The following is a 27,597-nucleotide window of genomic DNA, read 5'->3' as shown; positions in this document are numbered from 1 at the left end:
TAAATATTATAAAAATAAATGAATATACCTGTAGCAGTGCACAGACGTGATTAATAACATTAGGCAGAAAATGTTAAAAAATGGACGATTATGGTAAACGTGTTTGCATGGCTGATGTTGTCTTCACTCCAGTGTGGTTTAATGGTACAGAGTAAAGGCATAATCCACAGAAGACTGTTTATACAGACACATCGAAAGGATCGTACCACATATCTGTGGAGAAAGACAGAGCAATACTCATTTAACATGATGAAAATTGAAGAAAGGTCTGCCCACACATTATAAACAGTACCTTAGGGAATAACATATTGGAAACATATAAATAACTGAGCCAAAACACACAAAAGCAAACAGACACAAGAACACTAGCTGCAAATCACACCACAGAGCAGTATACCTTGCCAATACTCCACATTGAAATCTCTGGGAAGAGTTGGGATATATAAGAAAGAATAATTAGTAAAAGCATTAGTAGAAACAGCCAAACATTTATTAATTTTAGAACCGTGACCCTGAACTGGATAAGCTGTTACAGATAATGAATGACTGACATTTTTTTTTCACAGCAAACATAACCTTCTGCTAAATAACAACTCTCTTTACTATGCAATTATTCATTCATTCATTCATTATCAGTAACCACTTATCCAATTCAGGGTCGTGGTGGGTCCAGAGCCTAACTGGAATCATTGGGTGCAAGGCTTTTTGCACTATGCAATTAACTGTTATTAATTTTTAATAATACTCTGTCTCCCATATTCTGCTGCTTACTGCTCATTGAGTAACCCCTATAACAAAAAACACTTTTATAGTAATGTTCCCGTTTTAAGTTTCTTTATATAAAGTTTGTAATTTGGAGATAGGGTGGCCCGGTGGCGCAGCAGGTAGTGTCGCAGTCACACAGCTCCAGGGACCTGGAGGTTGTGGGTTCGATTCCCGCTCCGGGTGACTGTCTGTGAGGAGTTGGTGTGTCCGCGTGGGTTTCCTCTGGGTGGATTGGTGTGAGTGAATGTGTGTGTGTTGCCCTGTGAAGGACTGGCGCCCCCTCCAGGGTGTATCCCCCGCCTTGCGCCCAATGATTCCAGGTAGGCTCTGGACCCACCGCGACCCTGGATAAGCGGTTACAGATAATGAATGAATGAATTTGGAGATATACACAGGTCAGCCATAACATTTAAATAACCTTGTTTCTACATTTATGTTAGAATGTTAATCTTAGGTGCACTCTGTTGTTTCACAATGTTTCACAGCAGTCCTGCTGTGTTTGATCCACTTATGCGTGTCAATACAAACTAAGGCCCAGTTTATACTTCTGCATCAAACCTTCGCCGTAGGCAATGCGTAGAGATGAACCCTATGCCACAGCCTATGTCGTAGTCTGACACGCACCTCTCCAGAAATGTAGCTACATGTTGCGTCGATACAGACTACAAACGACTATGACTGGGCAATAGTCGGACAGATATTATTTAAGTTGAGCCAAAGAAGTACAGAAGCATGAACTCCTCTCCTCCACAGCACAGAGACTGCAGACAGAAGCAAATTCATGGCGAGTGATATGGTGGGGACAAAGTGGGGACGTTCAAAAAGGATGAACAAAGGAAAAATACAGACATATTTCCTGACACCTCATGTAAACCTGAGGTCTGCTATGGTCAAAAAACAACCTACTCCCTAAATAGTGCACTTTAAAGATTTTTAAAAGTAATACTACTACACCGCTACATTGTGTACTACATAGTGTACTACATAGTGTAGAGGAAGAGTGATGCAGACACCAATGCAGAAGTATAAACACTAACAATGGCATAGGGCTCTTGTACTGCGTTGAGTAAATGCTGAAATATAGATCAACATTAACAGTATGATCCACCACCCTAATCATACTTGCTCTGTAGTGGCCTGACCATTGAAACAGTGTGACAAGAGGCTTTGAAAGTATCAAGAACAACAGGTGGTCTACAGTCCATTATTGTAGATATATAAAATGCATCTATGGAGCTGATAGAAAGGACCATAAGTGTAAAAATATTGTAGTCATTATATGTTATGACTGATTGGCGCATGCTTTAGTTATGACAGCAGAACTATATTTACAGTCATGGTACTGAACAGATGTTCTTATCTAGGGTGAAGGGCAGCAGTGTTAGCCAGGGTTAATTGTCAGGTTCTTGTATTTGCAAATTGCTGTCTTATGTACCATTAAATTTTGTATACTACATTTGTCTGAATAACACAGCACCACTCAACAAAATCAACACCACACAGACACCTGGAGAGTTGAACATGGCTGCCACATGACTTTCTTAGGGCGCAACATTGACAGCTGCGACTAAGGCAACAGAACGAGACAACACACACCCACTGGAGACACTATGACACACAAGGGACATGGTACATTAAAGCACTGCATATTCTAAGATAACCAACATATTCAAAACTAATCTTGCAAGCTTTATTTTGTGCTGCAATTAGTAACGTAATTCAAATGTTTCTTGATAAATACTTCATAATTATATGTAGTTACCTTAGTAATAACTTCAGTTAACACACACATATATAAGTACTACTGTAAATATTACTTGTAATATTGTTTTTGTAGTTAATGTGTAACTACACAGTTATTGAAATGTTATGCTTATGTTATTGTTATGGTTTTGCAAGACAGTTTGGTGAAAAAAACTTCTCACCTCCACCACAGCTAGGCCAAAAACTATCATGAGAATGATCAGGATATGTTCATATATCCATGTTTCAACTGGTCCTTTGCAGCCCTGTGGGGTGAAAGAAATCAAAGCAAGCAAAGGCACACAAATTAACTGATACTGGCAATTTAATAAGCATGTCACTTGAATTTTTTTTCTTATTATTTATTTAAAGGAAAAGGAAAAGGAATATTTCTAGATAAATGATACTATAAAAAATTCTCATGCTCAAAAAATGTTAAAGCTATAAAACTATTCTGACATGGACTATTTTAATGTTATAACCCCATTTTAACCTAGTTATAACAGAGTTGTCAGAGAGTACCTGACTGTATTGTTTATATGTGCTGTTTGATGGACATTCACAGGGGCATTCCTCTGAGGCTGTAGCATTAGCTGTGATATTGACAGTAAAGTAACAGGAGCAGGGGATTTTATTATAGTCATTTGGGCCAGACCACCCACAGCACTTGGCCTAAATGGAAAAAAAATATCACAATTCATGAATATGTGTTAGTATCATTAAATAAATGCATAGAAATACAGTTGTTGGTTCACTATATGGCCTGGATGATCGTAACACCTATCAGTCCTGGTTTAAGCTGAACTATCCTACATTCCAAACATTAATATAGCAGCAAATGCCTAATTTCAAATTTAATATATAGGGCAGAGAAAGAGCAGAGAAAGAAACCACACACCCACAAAGCGAGTCAGGACCATAATCAACACTGGGCTGGCTTTTCTGACTTGGAAAATACTAACTGCTGCTGAAAGCCTCCAACAGGACTCATGTTTCTTCTTCTCAATGAGCTCTGCTGGCCGACTGAGTACCACCTCTCCACTGCTGATGTGTGGAGTGATGGCCTGATGTGATTTTCTACTCTCCCAGCCAATGGAGAACGTCTGTGTATGTGCCAATGGACAGTGCTTATATACACTTTTACTGCTCTGCCTTCACGCTGGCAGAGAATGAGTACATTCTGTTTCAAAATGTCCTGTGTCCTACCTTTTTTTTATTTGTTTGTTTCTTTGCTCAGTTTCATTGCCTTCTGGGTTCTTCTGCTTTCTTTTACTCTCCATGTTCTATTCATGCCTTGGTAGCCACTCCCACATCAAGTGTCCTTTTTATTCACAGGTGTTGTGTTACCTGAAGCTTTATATTCTCAGTTCCTCGTCCCTGTCTTTTGTCCACCACAGCCCTTGGTCCCTCGTGTTTGTTTCTAGTTCTCATTACCTTATGTCTCCAGTAATTCAAAACTGTCTCTGTTTATGTCTTTTGTTGGTTTATGTTTCTGGTTGATCTTTGTCTGTTTCCCCTTTTCACATTTTCTAAGCTCTTCCTATCCTGATTTCTTATTTTGTAGCATTTGGGTTTTAGGTTTATGAGTCTTCATGTTTTTTTCTCTTTCCTGTTTAATATTCTCTGTAGTTGTTCCTTGTTGCTATAATTTTTGTCTTTACTTTTTTTAATTTATGTCATAATACTCATGATCATGTTCCTTTAGGTTCTTAGTTATTTGTTTAAGTTTGTCTCCCTTAGCTGTTTGTGCTCATTTCTGTTTGTATTTCAAACAGAAACCTTTGTATTTCAAGTTTCAATAAACTTCTGAGTGTTTACCTCTATTTCTCCATCTCATACCTCGCAGCCCCCATGTAGCACCAAACAGTGAAAGGCAATGAACACATTTCTGGACTACTACATATTACCTGTTTGTACTTTGTGTGTTACTTCAATGCCCTTTGAGATTTGTGAACCTCTGTAAGCACTTTGTATAAAGAAACACACTGTATAATTTTTCATTATTACTATTATTATTATAAAGTCGTATGACTGATTTCATGAGTGACTGTCATGGTAATATTAGCGGTTAGGATATTATGAATTTGTTTCATTCACAAGGGTTGGATTAATATGACTTCCAGCACTTGAAATCTAAACAGGAGGGAGGCAGGGGGGCAGGGTGCATGGCTGAATAAGAAAGTATTTGTTTGAATCTGAGTTGCTGGTGCTCTAATATGATGCCTGTTGGCAAACTGAAAAAGAATGGGGTAGAATGTGCTCATGGGCTCTGACTGTTCGGAGGCTGAATGTTGTCATTCTATTTCAGTGTCAAGGAAAAGTAGTTTGTACTCTTGACTGGCGTGTAGGCAACAAAAACAGACATTCTCCATCGGCCAAAAAACCCCCAAAACAAACAAAGAAAAAAAAACAAGCTCCTCTGGTTCCAGATCACAGGAAAAAATGACAACCTGGCATTCCTCTGGCAAGTAAACCGTGTCATATTTAAGAGCAGACTCTCTCCACCTGCTTTGTGTGTTGTTCCCTTTTCCATTCAGTGTGTTTACACACCATGTTATTTACAAGTGGCTTTGTCAGCGTTACAGAACAGAGTGTAACTGCAGGTGGAACATGGAAAAATAAGAAGCTGGTAAATGACAGGGGAGCCTAAATTTTTAATGCTGAAAAAGCTGCATGTTAATGAAATGCTCTGTAAATGCCCTGAATGAAAACAGAACAACACACACAGAGTTTAAAGTTTAATTTAGACCACTATTTAAGGTGGAATCGGAAAATTGAATAATAAGCTATCTTCACCCTTACACCTGCTTGCCCATTCCGTCAACTTGCCACACATAAGTGGAATTTACCTAGGCATTTACCTAACAAGGACAGATAGACAGTGGCACTATCAACATGCCACAGAGATATAGGATGAGGAGGACAGCTAACCACTCTGCAGAGCCCATGAAGTTACGCATCGAGGAGAACAAATGTGAGTTCAGAGTCATGTTGGAGCCTTTCAGTGGTACTTAGTGTTCTCCATGTCAAAATAGCCAGCCCAGAGTTGATTCATGTCTTGTCTCGCTGTATTTCAGAGTCCATTTTTGCTGAACAATGTGTTTTTTCTCTGTGGAGGAATTCTGAACATTTCCCACTGCAGTCCTTCTTGTTTCCACAAAGCTTTGTGGGCCGTCACTGTCTTGTCTTTTGGGGAGGGCAAAACAAATGTGAAGTGGGCCAAAGATTCCACAGGGCAGGACTAAAGTGCACATGTGGCTGTCCAGACAGTGAAAACAAATGGGATTGGAAATAGCACAGAACAGAGGCTGTGTGGCTTTTTAGGACACCTTTACTCCACAATATCTTTACATTCATCATAACAATTGTCATTTGCTGCTAAATGAATGCTTAAAATGTTGGATCATTCATCTTTGATAGTTATCACAATGTTAATAATAATGGTTTTGAGTTTAAGCTTTAATATGTGTACTCTTTTGATGCCAAAGTGTTTTTTTTCGTTAAGGCTGTTCTGCTGAAATGAAACAGTGTTGAAACGCATTTTTGATGTCCCTTATTGTATTTTTCCTTTATGTTGCTTCTCTTCAACATCAAATCTCTTCAGTGTTTTTAATGTTTTTATTAATGTGTGTGTGTGTGTGTGTGTATGTTTTTGCCAATTTTGCCCAGTTATTAGTAGTCACGTATTCCACCCCATGAATCTCCCCTATTCTCACACAGTGATGTCAGCCTTCCATATCTGACAGAGACTTTGTTAGCTAGCAGCGAGAGCAAGGTTGGAGAGGGGACACCCAAAGATTGAGGCGAGTTGTCTCTCTAACCCTCCTGGCCTATGATGACCGAAACATCACCTGAGATCCAGCTCTCAATCTCTGAACAAAGCTTAGACTGTACATTTGGGAGAGAAGATCTGATCCTGTGATTACTGTGAGATTTGAGTTCAACAAGTGTCTCACCCTGTGTTGCAAATCGGTCACGGTCTGTTCAAAGTCCTTCAAACTTGAATCATTCTTCCCAAAACCTTGTATAATGTTTTTAACATGGCTCCCTAAAGCAATTTGAATCTATGAGAAAAAAAAAGAATTAAATAAGAACTTTTGAGCAATGTCTTCTCTAGAGCACTGGTACATATTTTACTTTAAATTATCAAAACATTTTCAGAGTATTCTCATTTATAATGAAGAATATTACTAGTCAAATACACATCAGAAACTGCATGTGAAGAAAAACAAGCAACAAGAAATAAGCAGAACTGGGTGTGAGCACTTTGTGCTTGACTTACTGCGGTCCTCTGAGTGATGAGCAAAACTCCACCAATTATCTGACCCACAAGTAGAACAGTGAGCAGAATGAAGTACTGCAGATGGAGAAGTAACAAATCAGAAACCTCAGCTCAGTGAAGCGGATAAGGTTATTGTAACATCACTCAAAACAGGCTTTTAACTGATTCTCATGATTTGAACTGAAGCTTTGGCTGATCTGTCTCCATCAAACACATTTTTCTGTGCTAGAAGAAACTCTCGCAATAGCACCCTTCTTTATTTGCGTACAATGTACAACAAAGTGGTGCCCCAGTACTTAAACTATCCAGTGCACACTCACGCACAGAGCAGTTTGCAGCCACCATGGCACCCCTCCGCACCCACAGCTCAGCTGTGAATTTTGAGGGAGAAGACAGCATTGTTCCTGAACAAGCCACCTTCTGGTCCTAACTCTGCTTCACTCTGCCTGCTATTGACCACTTTTACAAGCGTGTTTGAATCACTGGGTGCTTTTCTTCTTTTATAAATACATGATTGTCTGTGGTAATAAAACTGTTGTAGAAACATACATTAAAAGGAAATAATCTTTCACCTTCTCAAAAGAAGTAAATATGTTGTACAGTACATACACTTTATACTGTATGTTTAAGCATATTTTGAAACGTATCCTTTCTTAAAGTAGATATATTTTATTGATAATTACATATAGAAAACATAACTGAAAACTCACCATGGCTAGCATGCATTTGACTTCTTTGAGAGCACCTAGGCACCCAAAGAAGCCCAGCGATATGGTGAGGGCACCACTGCCAATCAGCAGATAAGAGAAGAGAGTCAGGGATAGGAAGGGAGGAGCAGAAACTGTGAAAATAAACATAAATATTTGCATCACACTGTATAGCAGTCAATAGAACCCTAAGCAATATGAACCAAATTTATTAAAATAATAATAGAATCTTATTTTATATAATAACATAATGACAGCACCTTTATAAAAGGGTGGATTTAGGCTTTAAAATGTCATATGTAAATAGTGTATAAAGATACATAATACATTCATTAATAGTAGTAAATATATTATAAGCAGATATAGCATATGCATAACAGGGAAGCAGCCGTAACCCAGTGTATCTCAAACATTCAATAATATCTATCTACAGAGGTGTGAAGTTAGAGAGCCACAGTTTTGCCAGCAGTTTTAGTTCAGCAGGTTCAGGGAGGTGTGCTGGGTAGGCCATTTTTTAGTCATTTTAGGTTGGTTTCTGATATATTTTGATAATACTGCATTGGGGTTAGGGCTGTGCTATATCGTATCGTGCGCAATAATATCACAAACTTTGCGATAAAAAATTTGCTCCAAAAGACGAGTGACTTCAGTCGTGTGGAGATGGTTTGTATATAAAATATACATTTTTTTTTTTACAATGTCAAAGTTACAGTTGTTTACAAAATAAGCTTACACATGTATTTGTTGTTCCTTCTGAATGTTTGGAATTGTTAGATATGTATGAAAATAATAATGTTAAACATAATTAAATAAGAAATTAAATATATTATTAATTTAATATCATTAATATTAATATAACATTTATTTTTGTTGCAATAGTGTATTCTGGAAATTAATTTGTCAATATTTTTTCATATCACCAAGAATAACATTCTTGCCAAATTACTCTGAAATATCGTGATATTATTTTAGGGCCATATCACCCACCCCTAATTGGGGTAACATTATATTTTAACTTTACTCTGAGAAACAAACTTTTATTTGAACACATATAGAAATTTACAGGGTACCTGATACACAATGTTTAGCTTATATTGACTGGGTAAGCTAATGTGTTATGTGAGAGCCCAAAATTAGCTTTATGTGTATATGCAAGAATATAACTTCACCTCCAACATGTTTAAACAGAGCATGTTACATTTTAGTCAAAAATTTAATTTGTGAACACATATAGACATTTGCAGGTTAAATAATACCCCACAGCTTAGGTGGCCTGTGTACTTTAATTGTTCACTTCCTAAATAGCAATATGCTTTGCAACAAATACAGCCAGCACAAAAAGTCACTGTGTGCAAGACGCGGTCATGCTCTCCTACCGCACATGCATTCAGTGCAACTGGCCTTAAATTGTTGAAGTGAAACTGCTAGTACACAACCACAGCTCTGCGGCTCTGCAGTCAGACCATTCTCCTAATACTGAGCCCCCATTTAAATACACACTTAAACATGAAATCTACCAAGTTACTATTTTGTCTTTACCCACAGTCAGCATAAAACAACGTCCCTTTTTATTTATGTGTCATAAATGCTTACTTAACAATAACTTAATAATTTATGTTTTCATGACTAAGTAATTTTAACCCTTAATGAAGTTGTTTTAAACCATAAACTATAAATGACTTACTGTAAATTGGTAACATAAAGAGTACATCGATATGAATGAAACTGTTGCAGTGCCCAGAACCAGGCAATTAACATACAAATGATTTGCATTAAATTTAATAAGAATTTTAATACTTACTGGGGAAAATTGTTTCACCAAACATGATCCATAATCCCAGTGACAATAGAGCTGACCCTAAAAACTACAAGCAGAAACAAAGGACCAGTTATTGGGACTCAAACTGGACAGTATCTGCCAATTGTAGAAGAACTCGTAAATAAGAATGGATTCAAACAATAAATGGTTTAATGGTATCTAGAATAGATGCCAAACATTTATAGACACCCCTTCTGTGGTGCACCCACTGTGAACACAAGCCAGACATACACTGCAATTTTGGAAGTCTTCTTTGATGTTGATAACTCACAATGTACTTTTGAATCATTAACTGTGTACAGACAAAGCCTGCAATTTAATTTCTCAAACACTCATTTCATCTGAATACAGCTCCCTGTGTAACATATATGCCGAGAAATTGCTTATCTATGCTAACTTTTGCCATACAGCACAAGGAAATTCCACAAAAAAAGAGGAGAGAAGACATGGACCTGCATATGGCTGGGAAGATGTTGACAAAATTGTTTGTCCATGTTTCAGAGAGAATTGAAAGTGAGCTATGACTGGACTGTGCACATATAAAGAATTTTCCAATGTCAAAGAAATCGGCAAACTGCTTAAACTGCGAGACAAGTGACCAAAAGTTCTAAAATATCCATCCATCCGAACATCAGACTGCTCACTTGAAGTTGTGTGTTGCTTCTCCACACACACTGCACGTCAAACATCAGCAGATCAAACTAAAATTCAGACGGATCCTGAAAATCAGTTGGCTATGACGAAATCATATGTAAATCATATATCGAAATATCACAGTGTATGTCTGGCTAAGGTCACTATGCCCAGGGTCTTGATTTGGCTAGAGATGGGTGTAAAGCCCCATAAACACTGGGCTTTGGAGAAGGGGGAGATCCATTCATTAGCTTTGGGAAGAGTCCAAAATCAGTACATGACACTATTAATGCTCTTTTGGCTGAATACAATCAGATCCTAACTAAAATCTGTCAGAATGTACTCTAACGACTCCACAGAAGAGTAGAAGCAGTAAATAGGGGACAAACTCTTCATTAATGCTATTGATTTCAGAAGTAATTAGATGAGCAGTTGACCACAAATATTTGACTGTGTAGTGTATATATATCAAAAAGCAGTAATGAAATTATAAACAACTTACAAAAAACACCAGGTTGAAGACAAAGAGGAAGTATTTTGTGAAACTGAGGCACAATTCAGATGCCATATCTGCAATGAAAAATACAATATTTCCAGGTATCAGTTACACACTGTAAAATAATTAGGTGTTAGCTTACAATGACTAACTGCCTTAAAATTGTAATGTCTTAAAATGAAATAATATCCTAACTGAGCAGCAGTGGGACAACTGTTATCTGTGAGTTCAACCCCTTCCTTGTGTAACTCTCCATGAGTAATTTGGTTTGTTCTACAAGTCTGAAAAACACAAGTAGATAGGTGTATTGGCTGTGCACATGTGTCCATAGGTGTGAGCGTGTGAATAACTGCATGTGTGTGATGTCCTGTGATGAACTGGAATGGACTGTTATTCCAAATAGGTTCTTGACCCATCCGTGACCTTGAACAGGATGAAGACAATGAATAAATGAGTTTTAAGTTATGAGTGCTCTAGAACCTGGTCCTATCACATTCATATCAAAGTCCCCTTCCAGCCATTGTTTAACCCCCATAAACCCAACTAGGTTCATCAAAATGACATATGTACACAGTAAATTCACCCGTGTTAAATCAACACTATTAGTGTTAAATTAACACTGTCAGTGTAATAATTTTACACTTTCAGTAATAATTTAACACTTTAATAGTGTTGATTTAATACTAGAGAATTTGCTGTGTAGATGTTAATTCCAAGAACTTGTTTTACCCTGCGTTCACAGTGAAAGAGTCTTTTTGCTTCTCACTGCCCAAGTGGCACATTACTTATCGCCTGTGAGCATTGGTTGCAATGTTTTCACTCTGAAAAGTGACATTTCAGAGTCCGTGGAGAAAAAGCACATACCAAACTTGTTGAGTACCACACTGATTAACTGATAACATGCTTCACTTCTAATTTGCATAAAGTTCAGGTTTGCTCAACTCTGTCATGCAGACATCATCTGCACTGCCACCTATTATCAGAAATCATCAGCCCTCATTAAAAATTAACTATGCCCAGCCACTATGCTCCTGGTTTGAACACAGGGTTAGACTGATTTAGAACCCTACAATTAAGTGGAAATGCCTGGTTTTGCCTGCTTATTTCACTCATGATACATCTTAAAGCACATAAAACCACACTAACAGTTTAAGAAGGTAAAAATATTGTGTGAAAAAGGTGATTGTCACTGAAGTTCAGGCAGACTGATACATTATTTTTTGTTCAGTTGTTAGAAACTCCACAGAGAAATCATCGATTTTTTTGGTAAGTTATTTTACACCTTCCTTTAGAGAGAATAACAGGATGTTAGATTAAGAATCATGGAGACGATACAGATCATTGCTCTTCTAGAAAGTTCATAGTCTATTTGCATTCTTTGTTCATGGCTGATATAGTGCAAGCAAGAAGCAAGAAAGCAGAATAACCCCCACCTATTTCTGGCTTGAAAAATAAACAGGGCAAACAATAGGCAAAGAGCAGATAGTGCCTCACCTGGAGCTATCTCACATTACTCTAAGCAGGACGAAGAAAGAGAGCCATTGGATCATCTTTCAAAGCAACACCATTAACTATCAATACACCAGGCATCACATGGCCCAGGATTATGAAGTTTCAGATAAATACCCTATTTTTGTCTAAAATTAAACCAAATAACGCTTACCTGCAAAACAGTAACTTAACAGGAAAGGACACAACATTCTTAAATTTTAATGCAAAGTAATGTAATGAGAATGTGTTTCATGACATTTTAGCAGTTCTATTTTTTCCAAGTTTCACAAAAATAACAGAAAATGCTTAAATTGTGTAAAAAAGAAAAAAAAAATAGAAAATTGGAGATACCAATTTCTTTTTTTTTTTTAATGGCCAGTGAAGATCTATAAATACGGTTTCACACAGACTATCTACATTTTTCAGAAACATTGTTTTCCAAGTTCATTTACATTTTAATGTCTTCAATAGTGAAATACTCTCTTTTCGTGTTTTGCTTTTTGTGCAAAAAGTCAAAAGTTCACACATCAGGTGAATTAGCATTTTAAAGACTTCATTAATGCTTTCATGTACAATAATAAATACCAAATTCATAATATTTAAATTAACATAACTAAATCCAGGAATGATATACTATCCTCAAGTATTAACAAAGACATGTATATCTAAAACTTACCTTTGGAATCAAATGTCCAAATCAAAGGAATAATGGCACTGTGTCACTGTGTGACCTGCAATGGGATGATACAAAAGTATCTTTGCGTCAAATGCTGCATCTTAGTGTGGCTTCCTGGCTCTAGACCTCATGCAAAGCATCTGAGCTAGACTGAGCTAGACTTTTAAATGCACTTCTATAAATAATATATTATGCTCTTGCTTTGCAAAGCTGAAGTGAGTGGGATGTGGTTAACAGGTTAACATTTAAGAGAAATATTAAAACCCTAGATCAGCTCAAACATATATCTCTATATTTTCTAGACAACATTTTACATCCAGATTAGTCCTGAATAAATGTCCTGTGTTAAAGATAGTGGTCATCCGTTTATTATCAGTGTCCAGAAAACAGGCTGATGTACCCAGGACTGTAAATATTAGTCTGTATGCTTTGAAAAGAAATATCATTTGCCATCAAATATCAGTATTATTTTAGATCAAACATCATCTTGTTATGATAGGGAAAATTACAGTTTGTCATCAAACATTAGTATCATATTCCTATTACACATCTTAACCCTGTGACAATGATGTGAATCATGTAGTAGTGCTTGTCACGCACATCCTGCCACGTGAATATTCATGGCTATGTTTTATTCTTTCAGAATATTATTTTAGAGTTTTATCCTACACACAAAGATATTTTACATGGCCTTAATGCATCACCAACTGAAACAAGCAGGGCATCTATCCATAGCACATTAAATAGACTTACATATTGACCAGATCTATTTTCTCACACTGTGCTCATCGTTTCACTCTGAACCTGGACAAATGACGGTAAAATGTTAGTCTGAGGAAATTACGAGATCTAAGGGACTCAGAAATAAGGTCTACATGGTTAAATAAATAAATAAAAAAGGAGAGATGATGGAACATTTAGGTCAAAGTTAAAAGTTAATTGACAAATAGGTCAAAACGAAGCTCCCATGAGGCCAGATCTATTTTCTCACACTGTGCTCATCGTTTCACTCTGAACCTGGACAAATGACGGTAAAATGTTCTGAGTCTGAGGAAATTACGAGATCTAAGGGACTCAGAAATAAGGTCTACATGGTTAAATAAATAAATAAAAAAGGAGAGATGATGGAACATTTAGGTCAAAGTTAAAAGTTAATTGACAAATAGGTCAAAACGAAGCTCCCATGAGGCCAGAGATTGCAGACGTCACTCTCCATACTGGAATAGGCCTGGATGGCTCTGCTGGAGCCTGGTGTATTATTAGTGGCCAGTGATTAGGTGGAGTGTTTTAGGGTCTCTCTGTTAATGGACTGTAGGGGGGCGTTGGGTACAGTAATTACACCTGGGCCAAGGTACAGCCATTAGGTAAAGGATCATCAGGGAATGAAATGGATCTGTGCATTGGGAAAGCGTGAGGGACATTGAATTTTGAATGTGACAGAATAAAGTAGAAGGCAATGGACCCAATGCTCTCTGCTCCTACAACTATTTTCAAATTTTGTTCTATATAGAAATCACTGGATATAATAAGATCCACAATCCTTTTCCTCTACCCAGACATCTATCCATACTTTTGTCCTTCCATCCACATGACCATCCATTTACATTTCACTTTATCCAACCAATCAGTATCCATGTTTCTATCCAAAAATGTATCAAATCTTCCACTAATCAATCTTCCACCATCAATCTTTCTCAGAGGCACTGCATTCTTATGAGTAATTGCTTGTCTTTTGGTGAAAGTTGTATAGGAATCTTTCAGTTTCAAAATCTCAGCATAAGAGCATAAGTCATGATGCTTAATTCTGGAGGTAGTTTACACAGTCAGACTGTTCATACAGTACATATTCATATTTACCACCATGTTAAAGTTATTAACATTACATAATAAAACTTGTTAAGTAGTTTAATGGCTCTTTAAGGAATCTTTTGAAAGGAAGGTTATCTAGGAACTAAAGTTTAACTGTAAGCTAAAACATGTTTATCTCATTTTGCTCTGGTCTGTTTGAGCTTTCTTGTACTCTGTATTTGTTGCATGTGTGTGTGCCTGCATGTGTGTGATTAATTTTGCCGCATCCCTCCCCCTCTCCTCCACCCTCACTCCCTGGTCGGTGTAATAACACCATCAATTATGATAAATGAAATTCATCCTAATAGAGTTTCATTATGATAATATGGTGCATGTCCCTGTCTGTATAAAAGGCAGTCGTATTCTACCCCACACTCACATATTCAAAATCACAAACACAACAGACAGTGTTACTCATTCACTGACGAGATTTATTTACTTCCAGCAGAATTGTAAATTGAGGTACTGTGGAGAACAAAACGTGAAGTCCAGACTCACGGAGAGCACAAGGAATTTTATTCTTCTGTTTCTACTTTCTGGAAGTAAATACTCCTCTCTTCAAAGGTAAGTGTGCATCCATTTGTAATACTTATTATTGTTGTTTCACAAAATTTAATGCACTGTGATGAGTGATGGATCTCTTATATGTTCTTTATTCCCAATATTGGATACTGGATTTTGAATATGATTGAATCAACTTGAAGTAAACCTCATGGAATAAATCTCATATTGGCAGTTCATCAGGAGAACCCTGGAACTGAACAGTGATCAGTGTCAAAGAAATACATTTCTACTTTGAATTCTATATTTTCTCTTTGGCAGATGCAGATGAGCTTTACTCTGCTCAGTGTCTCTCTATGGGTCCTGTCCCTCTCTGCTCACCTCTCCAAGACCCATGGCATAGCTGTCACGGTACCTGGAAACAAAATATACTTCTACTGTACCTGAGAAAAGGAGATTTAAAAAGCTGTTTATCTGAGCTGCAAGAGTTCATTTGCTCAGACTAAAAGAAAAAAAAAACCTAACATTTGAATAAAAGCAATAATCGTTTCCAAGCCTCTAGTTGTGGCTGTCTAATCTTATATGAGGTTCATCCAATACCACGTTTTACCAGCTAATAAATATTTAATTGTGTTAAATCAAGTGTGCTATCAATTTAAAAAATCCATACAATCCAGAAGAATATCTGCAAAATCAAGCTTTGTTTTTCACACTAGCTAACAAAACACCTAGTACTTTTTATAAAATATATCATTACACATTTACTGTTTTAATGTTTTTTTTATTTATTGCAATTATATATCATTTTATTCAAGCACCACACTTATTGAAATGATAAATGATTTTAAATAATAATAAAAATCTCAGGTGCTGTATGTCAGAACAAAACTTTTATTTACAAAAGAAGAAAGTAAGATTAAATTGAATGGAAATTAATTCTGCCTTTATTTTGGTTCATTCATAAAGTTATTTCTTCACATTGCAAAGAGCAGTAGGTGTTTCTAAATTTTGTCATCAACTGAAAATTTACACCCACATCTTACATCTTGATTTTTAAGAAAAAGTTGTAATGTCTTGTTCATCATTTCAACACAGATGTAAGTTGTTCTGTTAACTTCCATTTAAAGTTACAAATGTATTTTCTTCCTCCTGTAAAGATACTATATTGAAGATATATGTTTTTCTTGGACATAATATATTTATGCACATTTCTATTTCATATTCAGGGGTTAGAGAAAAGAGGGTGGACGCTGAATAGTGCCGGATACCTACTGGGACCATGTAAGTGATAAGTGATTATTAGAAGTGTTTAAGTATATACATGAGCTATTACTTTGTGAAACAGTTAAATATATACACCACAGATGCTCAGAGAACTCTGACTGTGAGGCATGGAGGAGGGGTGGGCAAGAGGAACAGGTGGGAGGAGATCTCCAAAGAGCCGACACACCAGCCTTCATACAGTGAGTCTAAGTCCTTCATATCAGCGCCATCAGAACGCTGTATCTCCAAACTAAAATTTTACAAAAGAATTACTGAATTTACAGTTCATTTTGGATCATTTCTATTGCTGTATTCCTCATTTCCAGATAATGCAAAGAACAGCTAGTATTTTCAACATGTGAATCTGTGAATTAATGTAAATGACACTGAAAAAAAAACTCAGCTGATTATTGATTGAAATTTGTTGTGTTGCCCTTTAGGATCTTACACAGATGAATCAGATTTCCATTCACTCGTGGACCTCCTTGTTTATCTACGCACAAAAGGTTAATGGGAGCTTTTTATTATTTTTAGGTGAACTTGTTCATTTCAAATGACATCTTGATCCTAAATAATATAAGGCCAATGTGGCCAACATTTCTCTTAAACCAAAGGGGATTAAATGGTAGTTTGCCCCAGTTTGTTACATAGTAACAGCCCCTACGTTTCTGAGAAGACTGTCTACTACATTTCAGAACATTTGTGTGAGAACATTCACCGAAAATAACATTACAGATGACACATTCTTATTAGTTCTGGATTACAAGATCCTTATGCATCTACGGCTGACTCTTGGCACTCTTACACACACACACACACACGTTTTTCTATGGAGATTACACAAGCTAGGTTTATACAGCTGAACACATAAAGGGTGTCTACCAACTTTAAAAAAGAGTTTATATATACCTTTAATTTGTTGATGAATCCACTGGTTGTGTGATTAATATATCTGCTGCCTTTCTGTTATAGAGAACGGAATCACTGAGGAACTGGACACTTCTGTATACAGTGATGCTCTTACACGATAAAGACAATGTCCATTGCTTCTTTTTTTAATATCATATTATTGTTTCCCCACTTCATTTCTCAATCTTATGCAGAATTATATTTAACCCTCCATGGAATATAAAATAAGAATATTTAAGTCTATTAAACATTCCATGTTTATCATGGATTTTTTGTTTGTCCAGAATTTTTTGTTGCAAAATTATTTTCTTGCAGTGTTTGCACACACAGTTCCTAATAGGGTTAGTCTTTAAATGTTGCTTTATCAAGGTGAATAAACATAAAGGAGGAGGCAGATGGTCAGCAGGGAGATGGTAATGGAGTCTTATTACCCACTAAGTACTTCTTAATGCAGTATATGATTATTAATGGATGTACATAGAACAAAAATAAAACTCTTATCATCTCTGCACTCCTAAGAAAATGGTGTCTGAAAGGGTTATTTGTGCATGGCCATAGAAAATACACTTTTGGCTCCTAAAAGATCGTTGTGTGAGATCCCATAAAATGTTAAACGTATCTTTATAAAATATGAATGCTCCAAAACAGGGTACCGAATGTTGTCCTTCTATGGCATCCTTTTTTTTTTAATAATTTCTATCAGTTATATTTATTTACGCTATATAAAGCAGTTGTATTTATATTGTCTGAAATGTCCTGATAATTGGACACTTGAATAAAATGGTCCAAAAGGACAAAGAAAAAAAATCTTGTCAAATTAACTTAATTTAAAATGTTATTTCTTTGAAAATGGACAGTTATTTGAATATAAGCAAATAAAGGATTATTGTGTCTCCCTGCATTAAATATGAGCCAATATTACCACATATCAGGTACAATGAGACAGATGGCACATTCCAGGTGATGTTCATTATAGTAAACAGACAACAGAGACACTTACAGCCACAATTCAATGACCTCACTGTTTGTGCAATCACTATGTCCATTTTGATCCGTTTCACTTACAATAAAGAAACACTAGTTCTTGAATTACAAACTGTGGTCAATCTGTTGCTTTGCATACTTTTACCTTGCTTTCCAATGGTCAGGACCGCACAGGTCCACCACAGAGAAGGTGTTATTTAAGTGGTGGTTCATTCTCAGTGTTGCCGTGACACTGACCTGTTGGTGTCATGTTAGTGTGTATTGTGCTGGTATGAGCGGATCTGACCCAGAAGTGCTGCTGAAATTTCAACATTTTAGTGTCACTGCTGGACTGAGAACAATGAAAAACATCCTGCCAACAGTGCCCTGTGGGCAGTGTCCACTGACGAATGACTAGTGGATGATCAAAACAAACAGAAACAGATGAGCTGTGTTTAATTTTACATCTACAAAATCTTAACAATATGTGTATCTAATAGAGTGGCCAATGATTGGGCACATCTCCCACAGCACTACTATGTCTAATCCACTCATATCAACGCAACAAACAATAAATCTCCAGGACTATTCAATGTCACTGCAGCTCTGAGAATGACCCACCACACAAATCTTGCCTTCTCTGTAACGGTCCTGAACTTTGAAGGACAAGGTGGAAAGAGATAACAATGTATGCAAAGCAACAAATGGCCTACTCTACTTATTACACTTATGCTTAGTATATGTGTACCTATATGGTCAGTGGAGCTGATCAAATGCCCAATGAATGTAGAAACAAGAAAGTAATTTTAAAGTGTTGGCTGATCAGTGTATGTGCTGGTGTACTTTTTTATTTTGCTCTCTGGCCACTTATATCAACTTACAGAAGGAAATGGGAAAGGTGTTGTGCTGTATCCTCCAGGCTGAAGATTTGGTTTCAGAAGACCAGCAAATTGGGGCCTCACAGAAAAGCTTTACTTTTGTTAAGCTAAATAATAATATTAATAAATAATATTATATTATTATTATATTATAATATTATTAAAAGGCAAGCAAAAGATGATATATTTTTACTAAAAACAGGAAACATGCTTATATACATGAGTGACCAAGCATAAAATAATGTTTCTGGCACTTTCAATTGCCCAGGTAGATTTCTTACATTTGAAATATATGACTATTTTGAACATTTTGAATATATATATATATATATATATATATATATATATATATATATATATATTTATCACATTCATTCATTCTCTGTAACCACTTATACAGTTGAGGACCCAGAATCACTGGGCACAAAGCAGGAATACAACCTGGAGGGGGCACCAGTCCTTCACAGGGAAACACACACACAAACACACTCACACTAACTCACACTAACACTTTTGAGTCGCCAATCCACCTACCAACGTGTGTTTTTGGACCGTGGGAGGAAACCGGAGCACCCGGAGGAAACCCACGTGGACACAGGGAGAACGCACCAAACTCCTCACAGACAGTCACCTGGTGCGGGACTTGAACCCACAACCTCCAGGTCCCTGGAGCTGTGTGACTGCGACACTACCTGCTGCATATATATATAAAATTGTGAAATGTCTGGAGAACATAATTAACATTTTCAACTGTTTTTATTGAGACACATGTTGCAAAGCACACGCATGTATATTTACAAATGCAGTTTCTTTTGGATAAAAGGAACCGAGAGAAGGGCGTACAAGAAAATCAAATGTGAGAGTAAATATACAGTCATTGAATACCACCAATAACAACCAAGTGTACATTAGATATTCATAAAGAAACAAGAAAGGAGTACAGGAAAACCATGAGTATATCTAATTATTTAAAGATTACTAATGTAATTCCAAAGAGGAGACCATATTTCCCAAAACTCTTCAGACCTCTGATGTCAAAGGTCAACTTCTCAAGAGGAAGAAAAGATGATATGTGAGAGAGCCATAAATTTAGTGATGGGACCTGGGGGTAGACCAAACAAGTAAAATAATTTTTTTACTATAAAAACTAGTAGGGTGAAAATCTGTTTAGTAATGTTGTCAAATATAGCTTCTAAATGGCCATATAACAAGTATAGTTTGGGGCATGAAGTGTATTTTCAGCTTATGTTTAAAAAACACACAAACAAACAAACAAACAAACACAGCAGGATAAACCTTAGGAAGCCAGAAGTTATTTACTTCACAGCAAGAGATTTTTAAAACCTGGTTCTATAACTAAAATCCCTTAATATTTATAACATTGTCCAAATCCTGTTATTGTAAAAGTTCCTAGTCGTGTAATCTCTGAGTGGACACAGTCAAAGAAGTTAGAATTGTAAACTTAGGATTGACAGTAAAATGTCTTCTTTGTGACATCTAGTCTTATATTCTAAATAAAACAGAATGCATCTACACGCTCTGTTTAAATTTTTCATTATATTTGGCCAGATTTGTGCTGCTAATTCATAAGGAAACTTGTAGCAGTTTGACCTAATACTCTTTTCAGTGTGCATGTTATTAGTCCTGACTAGTCCTGAGCCATCCAGTTTAAAGCATCTTATTCAACAAAACCAAGATACATAGAATAGCATTTATTACAGACACTGATTTTACCTCCCTGATCTATAGGGATGCTCACACATTCAGTTTTGGCCACTTGGTGGTAGTATGTTACCAGATGGCTTACAATGTTGCGCTCCAATGAAACACGACAGATACCCTATTCACATCACATGTGGTAAATGCCACTGACAAACTCTAATATAAACATCTGCTTGTACAGTATATATACACAACAGAAGAGTGAGTCACTCTTCGTCAGGCCACATATTTTAAAAAATTCATGAGAAGGCATGTCCATTGTAAGAAGTGTCATTCCAGACAATACCTACCAGACTTATAATCAGTACCTTCCAGTATTGATTTGAAATGGTATTAGTCTTATATCTCAGCCAGTCATAAACACAGCACAGGTTCTCTGGTTATACAGCACCCTAACTATTCAAGGTTCTCTGTTAGACCTTATATTTAAATATAAATATTTATTATATCATCCTTGCTGTCAAAGACCTGCATAGACTTATGTGTTTGCAGCAAGATGGATGGAATTTATTCCATTTTGCATACACCAAGGGCAGACACTATCTTGAATAAAGCAAAAGCAGGCTCCAGCAGTCAAAAAAAACAATGATTGCCTAAACATCAGCTCCCTTACCATGGCCAACAGTTTCTTTGCTCCTTGCTTACTGTGTTCGAGAAGCCTGTACCTGGACATTGTCCACAGACAGAAAAAACAGGCAGCAGGTCAGAAAGCCCTCAATTTGACAAACTCACCTAAGGACACCTCAGAACAGCTAATCGACTTACCAGTATGTGTTTTTGGATAGTGAGAGGATACTGGAATATCCAGAGAAAACCCACACAGACACAGGAGAACACACCAAACTCCTCAAGAGACAGAGACCTGAGGCAGTGGCTGAACTCAAAACTCACAAGATCTTGGAGATGTGTGACAGCAACACTACTTGTTGCGCTACCATCAAAGAGCAAAAAATACTGAAAACAATTGTGCTGGCAAAAATAGAAATGTGCAGTAAATCATAGCTTGCTGCATTTGGTGCTGTGTAGATACAGACTTGTTAGAGTGCCCCTGATGACCACCCTCCACCATTAAAAGCAACTACACTGGCCATGAGCAATGGAAGAATGGGTACCTGCTCTGATGATACACATTTTTTTTCACATCATGCAGATGAGTGTGTGGGTGTGCATCACTTTCCTGGGAAAGAGATTTCACCAGAATGCACATGGGAAAAACGTAACCTGGCAGAGGCAGTATGATGCTTTGGGCAATGTTCTACTTGGAAAGATTGGGTCCTGGAATTCATGTGGATATTACTTTGACATATACCATCTACCTAAATTTTTCTGTAGACCACATACACTCTTTGCTGGCAATGATGTTTCCCTAATGACAGTGGTCTTTTTTTAGCAGAAAATTGTACCCTTCCACAATGAAATAATTATTCAGCAACATGAAAAAAGCATTGACTGGCTTCCGAATTCTTCAGTACTCAATTTTAACATCCAGTTGTTGGATGTGCCGGAAAAAGATCTTATCCATGAAGGCCCCATGTTGCATCTTCCAGCATGTAAAGGATTAAATTCATGGCCGATTGACATATACACAACCATTCAAATGCTTAATGTTACATGCCATGCATGGGGAAAATGTGTAAAAAATTATTAATGTGGGATTCAAAAAATTGAAAAATTATTTTATTCAACCAAAAATGCCACAAATAAACAAGTTCAGTCAAAGTCTATACAACAGTATCTATGAAAACGTGTATTTACTTATTACAAATTGTTCACCAAAGATACTTCTGATCTTTAGACATTTCTACAATTCTATAAAGATCCATGTTATTGTTTGATTAATACAATTTTTGTAACTGACAATATCTTTCTAATTATCTGCTATTTTGAATATGAGCGTAGTTTTAAATATAATATATATTCCTTTATACAGCTTTCCCATTCATTTGACCATCATGTATTTCTACATCCAACAAAACCCTAAACTGTGATTCTGTAATACAACTGGACAGCACAATCACTATCACTATTTCTTTTTCTTTTTTATTTCACTGTATCTTTGGGACCTGTTCAGTCTCTAGACTGTATTCACTTCCTGTTATCTAGGTTGTGGAAATCCTTGCCATATGCATGACAGCTGTAAAATATAGAATCTGAAGGGGCTCACGAAGGAGATGTTTTGATAGCCTTCAGGACTGAGATGATGGTTAGGGGCAGTTTGGGCAGATGTGGTCCTTATGAGGATGGCTGCCCAATACATTATGGGGGTACATCATGGTCATATGACCAATTTGGAGCTCCCAGCCAAACAGCTGAGTTCGCCAGGTTTCTGAGAAGAGTTATTTGAAACAACATGGCTTCTCCAATATATGCTCTAACAAATTAAATGGCTTTAAACAGCACTGAACTCTTCCTCTTCCCCTGAATAGAGCTTCCCAAAATAGCTCACTGCTCCTCCATATTTTATCTCACTCAGAGATTGGTTTTGTCCTGGATTTCTGACCATGACAAATTCAACAGCTAATGAGATTTCAATCAATAATTTCCTGGAAAGGCAAATGACATTTTTGGCTTTTCGCAGACGCACTTTCAAATCATGAGCCATCATAGTGTGTGCGTTTAAAGGGGTTTTTGTGTGTGCATGTATTATACGTTGGAAAAGGTTGTCTGACAATCACTGTAAATACACAATAATTTTTGTTCTGTACAGGGCCCTTTTATGTTTGTGTTCCACATGCTCATCTATTTAGGATAATTTTAGGATATCCTGTGAAAGACTATACTTAAAGTTGAGGACCACTCTGTGATCACACACATGGTTGTAAAATTAGAAATGGCCTAATAGCTCTCAACACTTACACCTTGATAATTACATTATACAAATGCTGACTTAAAAAACGTACAAAAAAAGCCTCTAAACAAACTTCACGTAACATGAATAACTTCTACTTAATTGACTGAAAGTTAAATAAATAAACATTGATCTCTTTTTGCAATATACTGACCCTAGATTTGTTACAGTGTGGATCGGATATTTGAATTTTCTACTGATATGATCACAGTACCCATCAATACCTGTATCAAACTTTGGATTCATTCCTGGTTTGCAACTATAGAAAATCTTTGTAATTGTATCTATGTAATTACTTGATAATAGGCTTAAACATTATTTAGTTAACGTATATTTAAGGCAGCACCGTGTAGAGAGATATTTTCATCAACTTCATTGACTCCAATGAACCTTTTTTTTTTTAAATATTTATAGCAATGGCAGAGCCTCTCAATGGTCCCCATAAGTCAGACACCAACAGTGCCATAGAATTACAGCAGAAAACACAAGTATGAAGAGTTTAAAGTTTAAGATGTTTGAAGAATGATATTTTATATTATCATCACATCTATATCCAATTGACAAGTGTGTTAAAGCATGTTAGTGGATTTCTCACTAAATTAGTAGATTTGGGGAACATTATCCGTTAATTAGCTATAGGACTTTGAGGTAAATATAAGCACAACAACAAACAGCTTGGAAATACCTTCTCATAATGTCATTTTATTATTTATCCTGTTGGGAAACTAGAGAAAAATCATCTAGTGTGATGTTTGTTTGGGGGAGTATTTGTTAAATGTACTGGGCAAATGATTGTAGAGTTGTGGGTGGAGAAGGTAAATGAGGACTTATTCTGCAATAGAATCTAAGCTAAAGTTACACAACAGTAAGGAACAGAATTGTTTTGTGGTTATGTAATTCGTATCTGAGACTTTTAAACAGTAAAGAAAGAACACCTTCATCCTGCATCTTGAAGTAGATGTGTATCTTAAGGGTGTGCTCCTGCCTTGCACCCAATAATTCCGGGTAGGCTCCAGACCCACCGTGACCCTGAACTGGGTAAGCAGTTACAGAATATGAATGAATGAATAAATTATTCTTAAATAAGTGTGCACATAAAATATGACAGGATTAAGGGATGTTATCCTCACTGAAAGTATTACTTTGCAGATGTACTAGGTGTAAACCCACCCTGTTCATTCTGCTTATGCAGGCATTATATTCAATTAAATAGGCGAGAACATGAATGGTTTGATCTAACAGAGGGTAGTCAGATGAGACAGCGTCTGCCATCTGTGGCCTAAAGGTTGTAAGACAGGGCCTGGAATGTGATAAGAAAGTCCAGGGTAAATAAGTGTTTAAATGCACAGCAGGACACAGGTCATTTTAATGCCACGGTCACTGCACATATGAAAGAGTCTAGCTTACTGGTAAAAATCTGATACGTGCCTATTCTCGTTGCGCTTTAGAAGGTGCTGAGAGGCACACTGTGACTCATTCAGTCACATCACTGTCAGATGTGTGAGCAAAGGTAGGTTGGAATTAGCATTACTGCTTTGTGCACAAGCCAAAGAGTCTGAAATGTGATCAGTGTAGAGAGAACACAAATAAATGCACACATTTAGAGAGAGCATGAGAGAAAGCAAAAGAGTCTATTAATCTGTCCTCAAAGACACAAATCCTCCTCAAAGCATCTTTACATTACCCTGATGGACTCTACTCAAGTTAATTGAATCTGCCCAGAACAACTGACCTTTGCTTTACAACTAATTTAGCAGTTACTTCACAAGTTCACAGTCATCCTTTTTCATTATGGATGAAGCTTTATTATGGATTCTCACCAGAATAATAGGTCAACACATGATTTACATATGCAGCTTTACAATACATGTTTAAATATATGGAAACCCTAAATGTAAAATTCTGCTAAAACCAAAAGCTGTGATTTAAATTTGGTTTGACGTGTATTAAACTGAATTTGATGTTTTGACTTATACATATGAAGGTATTATTCAGCAGGTTGGTATTTCTTAGCTCTGCAGTGACACTGATGGTGTGGTGGGTTTACCACCAAAAGAACTGTTTCTTGAACTGGCTCAGTTCACGACTCTTAGAACCTTAGTGTGATCAAGTGAACTGGGTTGTTTCCCATTTTAAAAGGACAGTAGAACATGTGGTCAATAACCCTCTTTAGCTTGCACTCTTTCATTAGCTGCACTCTCATGAATTTCTTTAACTTTTTTGAGCATTTTAGCACTCTATTCATCATCATTGCTGTATTTAAATGATGTAATAAACTAAAAATCTACAAAAATGGAGATAAAGGCTTTTCTTTGGACAGCAACTGTGTGTAGACAATATTCGGGAGCTGCACAGACAGAGTAAATTAAGAAAAGCAGAAAAAGCTATGCATTACTGTAGAGATAAATGGACATGGGCAAGTTTCAAAGAGGTTCATTTTTAACTTTTGAAAATCTACAGTCTGAAAATCTGTAGGTAGGTCTTTTTTGTTTCTTATGAAGACTGGAATGTCACAGAAAGGTGCAGTCACTCAAGCAGATAAGATCTGTCTGTTTACTGGGGCTGCAATGGTAACAGGCTACTATAAATCCTCCCTTTAATTGTTTTTCTGTATGACTGAATGTGCAGAAGCAGTCAGTCTGAGGAGACTGTGCCACTGAGAACGAATCAGTGCTGGTATTTTCACTCCTGTCAGTTTTTTTTCTTTTCTTTAAAGTGAGACATTTATAAGATTAGATGTCAGGTGCACTGTCATTTGACATTTTTGAGCAGATCACAGATTCATCCAGTTATCGCTGAAATAAAAGGCTAGGAATTATTATTTTGTGCTTTATTTTACTGTGAGTTACTCAACAGATATATTTACTATTTAAGATAAACTAATAGCAAATTACAAAATGTATAGCCATTTACAAAATAAAAAGAAATATTGCCCAAACCTTTATGCAACAAATGAACTCAAGATGAAGCAAAACTAAATAATTTTGGTGCGTTTTTGGATTTCACTGCAGACCAATTTTCTTTGAACTAAAATTAATAGCCTTCTAAACTAACATTAATAGCATTCATTATTTCAAACACTGAATAAACTTATTGTCAGTCTGAATGTTTCAATCTGTGGCAGCAGAGAAACTTGATCCAAGACCAGCCTTTAATCTTTGTCTGGCAAAGAAAGAAAATTCTGTTCCAAAGCCTGCTAAATCCAGTCAGTCCTAAAGCTACTAAGAAATGTAAAATGACTAGTGTATTTTCATCTGGCCTTGGCTACCATTTAAGCATTACATTTGTGTATGCGTAATATACCTTTAAAGAAGAGGTTTTAAGTAGTATAATGTGATGAATTAAAACATGAATTTACCTCACTGACTAGTCACATTTGGATTGGCCAACACAAACAGGAAAAATATCAAAACCCTTTAAAACCACTCTGGATCATGAAGCTATGCTATTAGATGATGTAAGGCACTCTTGTACTTGTCCATTGTACTACTGACTTGTGAGGCAAATAAGATCACTCACCCCAGTGACCTGATCCACAGCAGAAGACAGAAAGCTGAGGAGAAAACAAATAAAGCAGACCTGGGGTCAGTTTTTAATCTGTACATTTTTAAATTTCTTCTTAAAAGTAATTTTTGTTAGATCCACCTTAATATACTTATGTGAATATCAAATGCACTGACATGTTTTTACCAGGATTGCCATCTATTGGGCATGTAAAAAACTACATGGTTAGTTTTGAGTGTTATGAAGAGTAACTATCTTGGTAAACTGCTCCAGAAGACCATTCAGCTTTTTCAAAGATCTTAATATTTAACATACACTGATCATTCATCACATAAAAACAGCCTGCCTGTGTAGATCACATTGATGTCACCAAACAGCCCTGACTCATTAAGGCATACAATTCATAAGGCCTCTGTGTGTTGTTTGGTATCTGGCAGGAAGGTTTTAAATCATTTTAAGTCCTGCATGTTGCAAGTTGGGGCCTCCATGGATTGAAATTGTTTTTCCAGCACATCCCACAGATGCTTGACTGGATGGAGATCTGGGGAA

At 36.6% G+C, this 27,597-nt stretch overlaps 2 protein-coding genes across 3 annotated transcripts; one reads left to right on the top strand and one right to left on the bottom strand.

The window, feature by feature from the left end:
- cd37 (CD37 molecule) lies at positions 1–27,097 on the bottom strand. 2 transcript variants are annotated; one of them, XM_066666653.1, is made up of 9 exons: positions 27,064–27,097; positions 10,452–10,519; positions 9,299–9,362; positions 7,501–7,631; positions 6,791–6,865; positions 6,465–6,572; positions 3,031–3,180; positions 2,691–2,774; positions 1–213 (listed from the first exon to the last, which is right to left on the bottom strand). In XM_066666653.1, the coding sequence occupies exons 2-9, from the start codon at positions 10,515–10,517 to the stop codon at positions 139–141; spliced, it is 753 nt and encodes a 250-aa protein (XP_066522750.1). In that variant the 5' UTR covers positions 10,518–10,519; positions 27,064–27,097; the 3' UTR covers positions 1–138. The 2 variants fall into 2 exon arrangements, with proteins under 2 accessions (XP_066522750.1, XP_066522749.1); XM_066666652.1 differs by lacking the exon at positions 27,064–27,097 and adding an exon at positions 12,613–12,751.
- Positions 14,902–17,303, top strand: gall (galanin-like). Its single transcript, XM_066662888.1, has 6 exons — positions 14,902–15,024; positions 15,283–15,372; positions 16,188–16,242; positions 16,326–16,424; positions 16,665–16,730; positions 17,197–17,303. The coding sequence occupies exons 2-6, from the start codon at positions 15,283–15,285 to the stop codon at positions 17,253–17,255; spliced, it is 369 nt and encodes a 122-aa protein (XP_066518985.1). The 5' UTR covers positions 14,902–15,024; the 3' UTR covers positions 17,256–17,303.
- Positions 27,098–27,597: the final 500 nt, after the last annotated feature.

Source organism: Hoplias malabaricus, chromosome 3, assembly GCF_029633855.1.
Source record: "Hoplias malabaricus isolate fHopMal1 chromosome 3, fHopMal1.hap1, whole genome shotgun sequence".
NCBI classification, from domain to species: Eukaryota; Metazoa; Chordata; class Actinopteri; order Characiformes; family Erythrinidae; genus Hoplias; species Hoplias malabaricus.
This window is presented reverse-complemented; position numbering and strand designations above follow the sequence as displayed.

What these genes read in the sequence shown, in the direction of transcription:
- cd37 (XM_066666653.1), bottom strand. Translation starts at nt 10,517, where the DNA reads ATGGCATCTGAATTGTGCCTCAGTTTCACAAAATACTTCCTCTTTGTC. An exon ending in TCTTCAACCTGGTGTTTTTT is followed by an intron (nt 9,363 to 10,451) that starts GTAAGTTGTTTA and finishes TTCTGCTTGTAG; the next exon opens with TTTTTAGGGTCAGCTCTATT. An exon ending in TTGGCCTAGCTGTGGTGGAG is followed by an intron (nt 214 to 2,690) that starts GTGAGAAGTTTT and finishes CTTTCTCCACAG; the next exon opens with ATATGTGGTACGATCCTTTC.
- gall (XM_066662888.1), top strand. Translation starts at nt 15,283, where the DNA reads ATGCAGATGAGCTTTACTCTGCTCAGTGTCTCTCTATGGGTCCTGTCC. An exon ending in CGGATACCTACTGGGACCAT is followed by an intron (nt 16,243 to 16,325) that starts GTAAGTGATAAG and finishes TATACACCACAG; the next exon opens with ATGCTCAGAGAACTCTGACT. An exon ending in TGTTTATCTACGCACAAAAG is followed by an intron (nt 16,731 to 17,196) that starts GTTAATGGGAGC and finishes TTTCTGTTATAG; the next exon opens with AGAACGGAATCACTGAGGAA.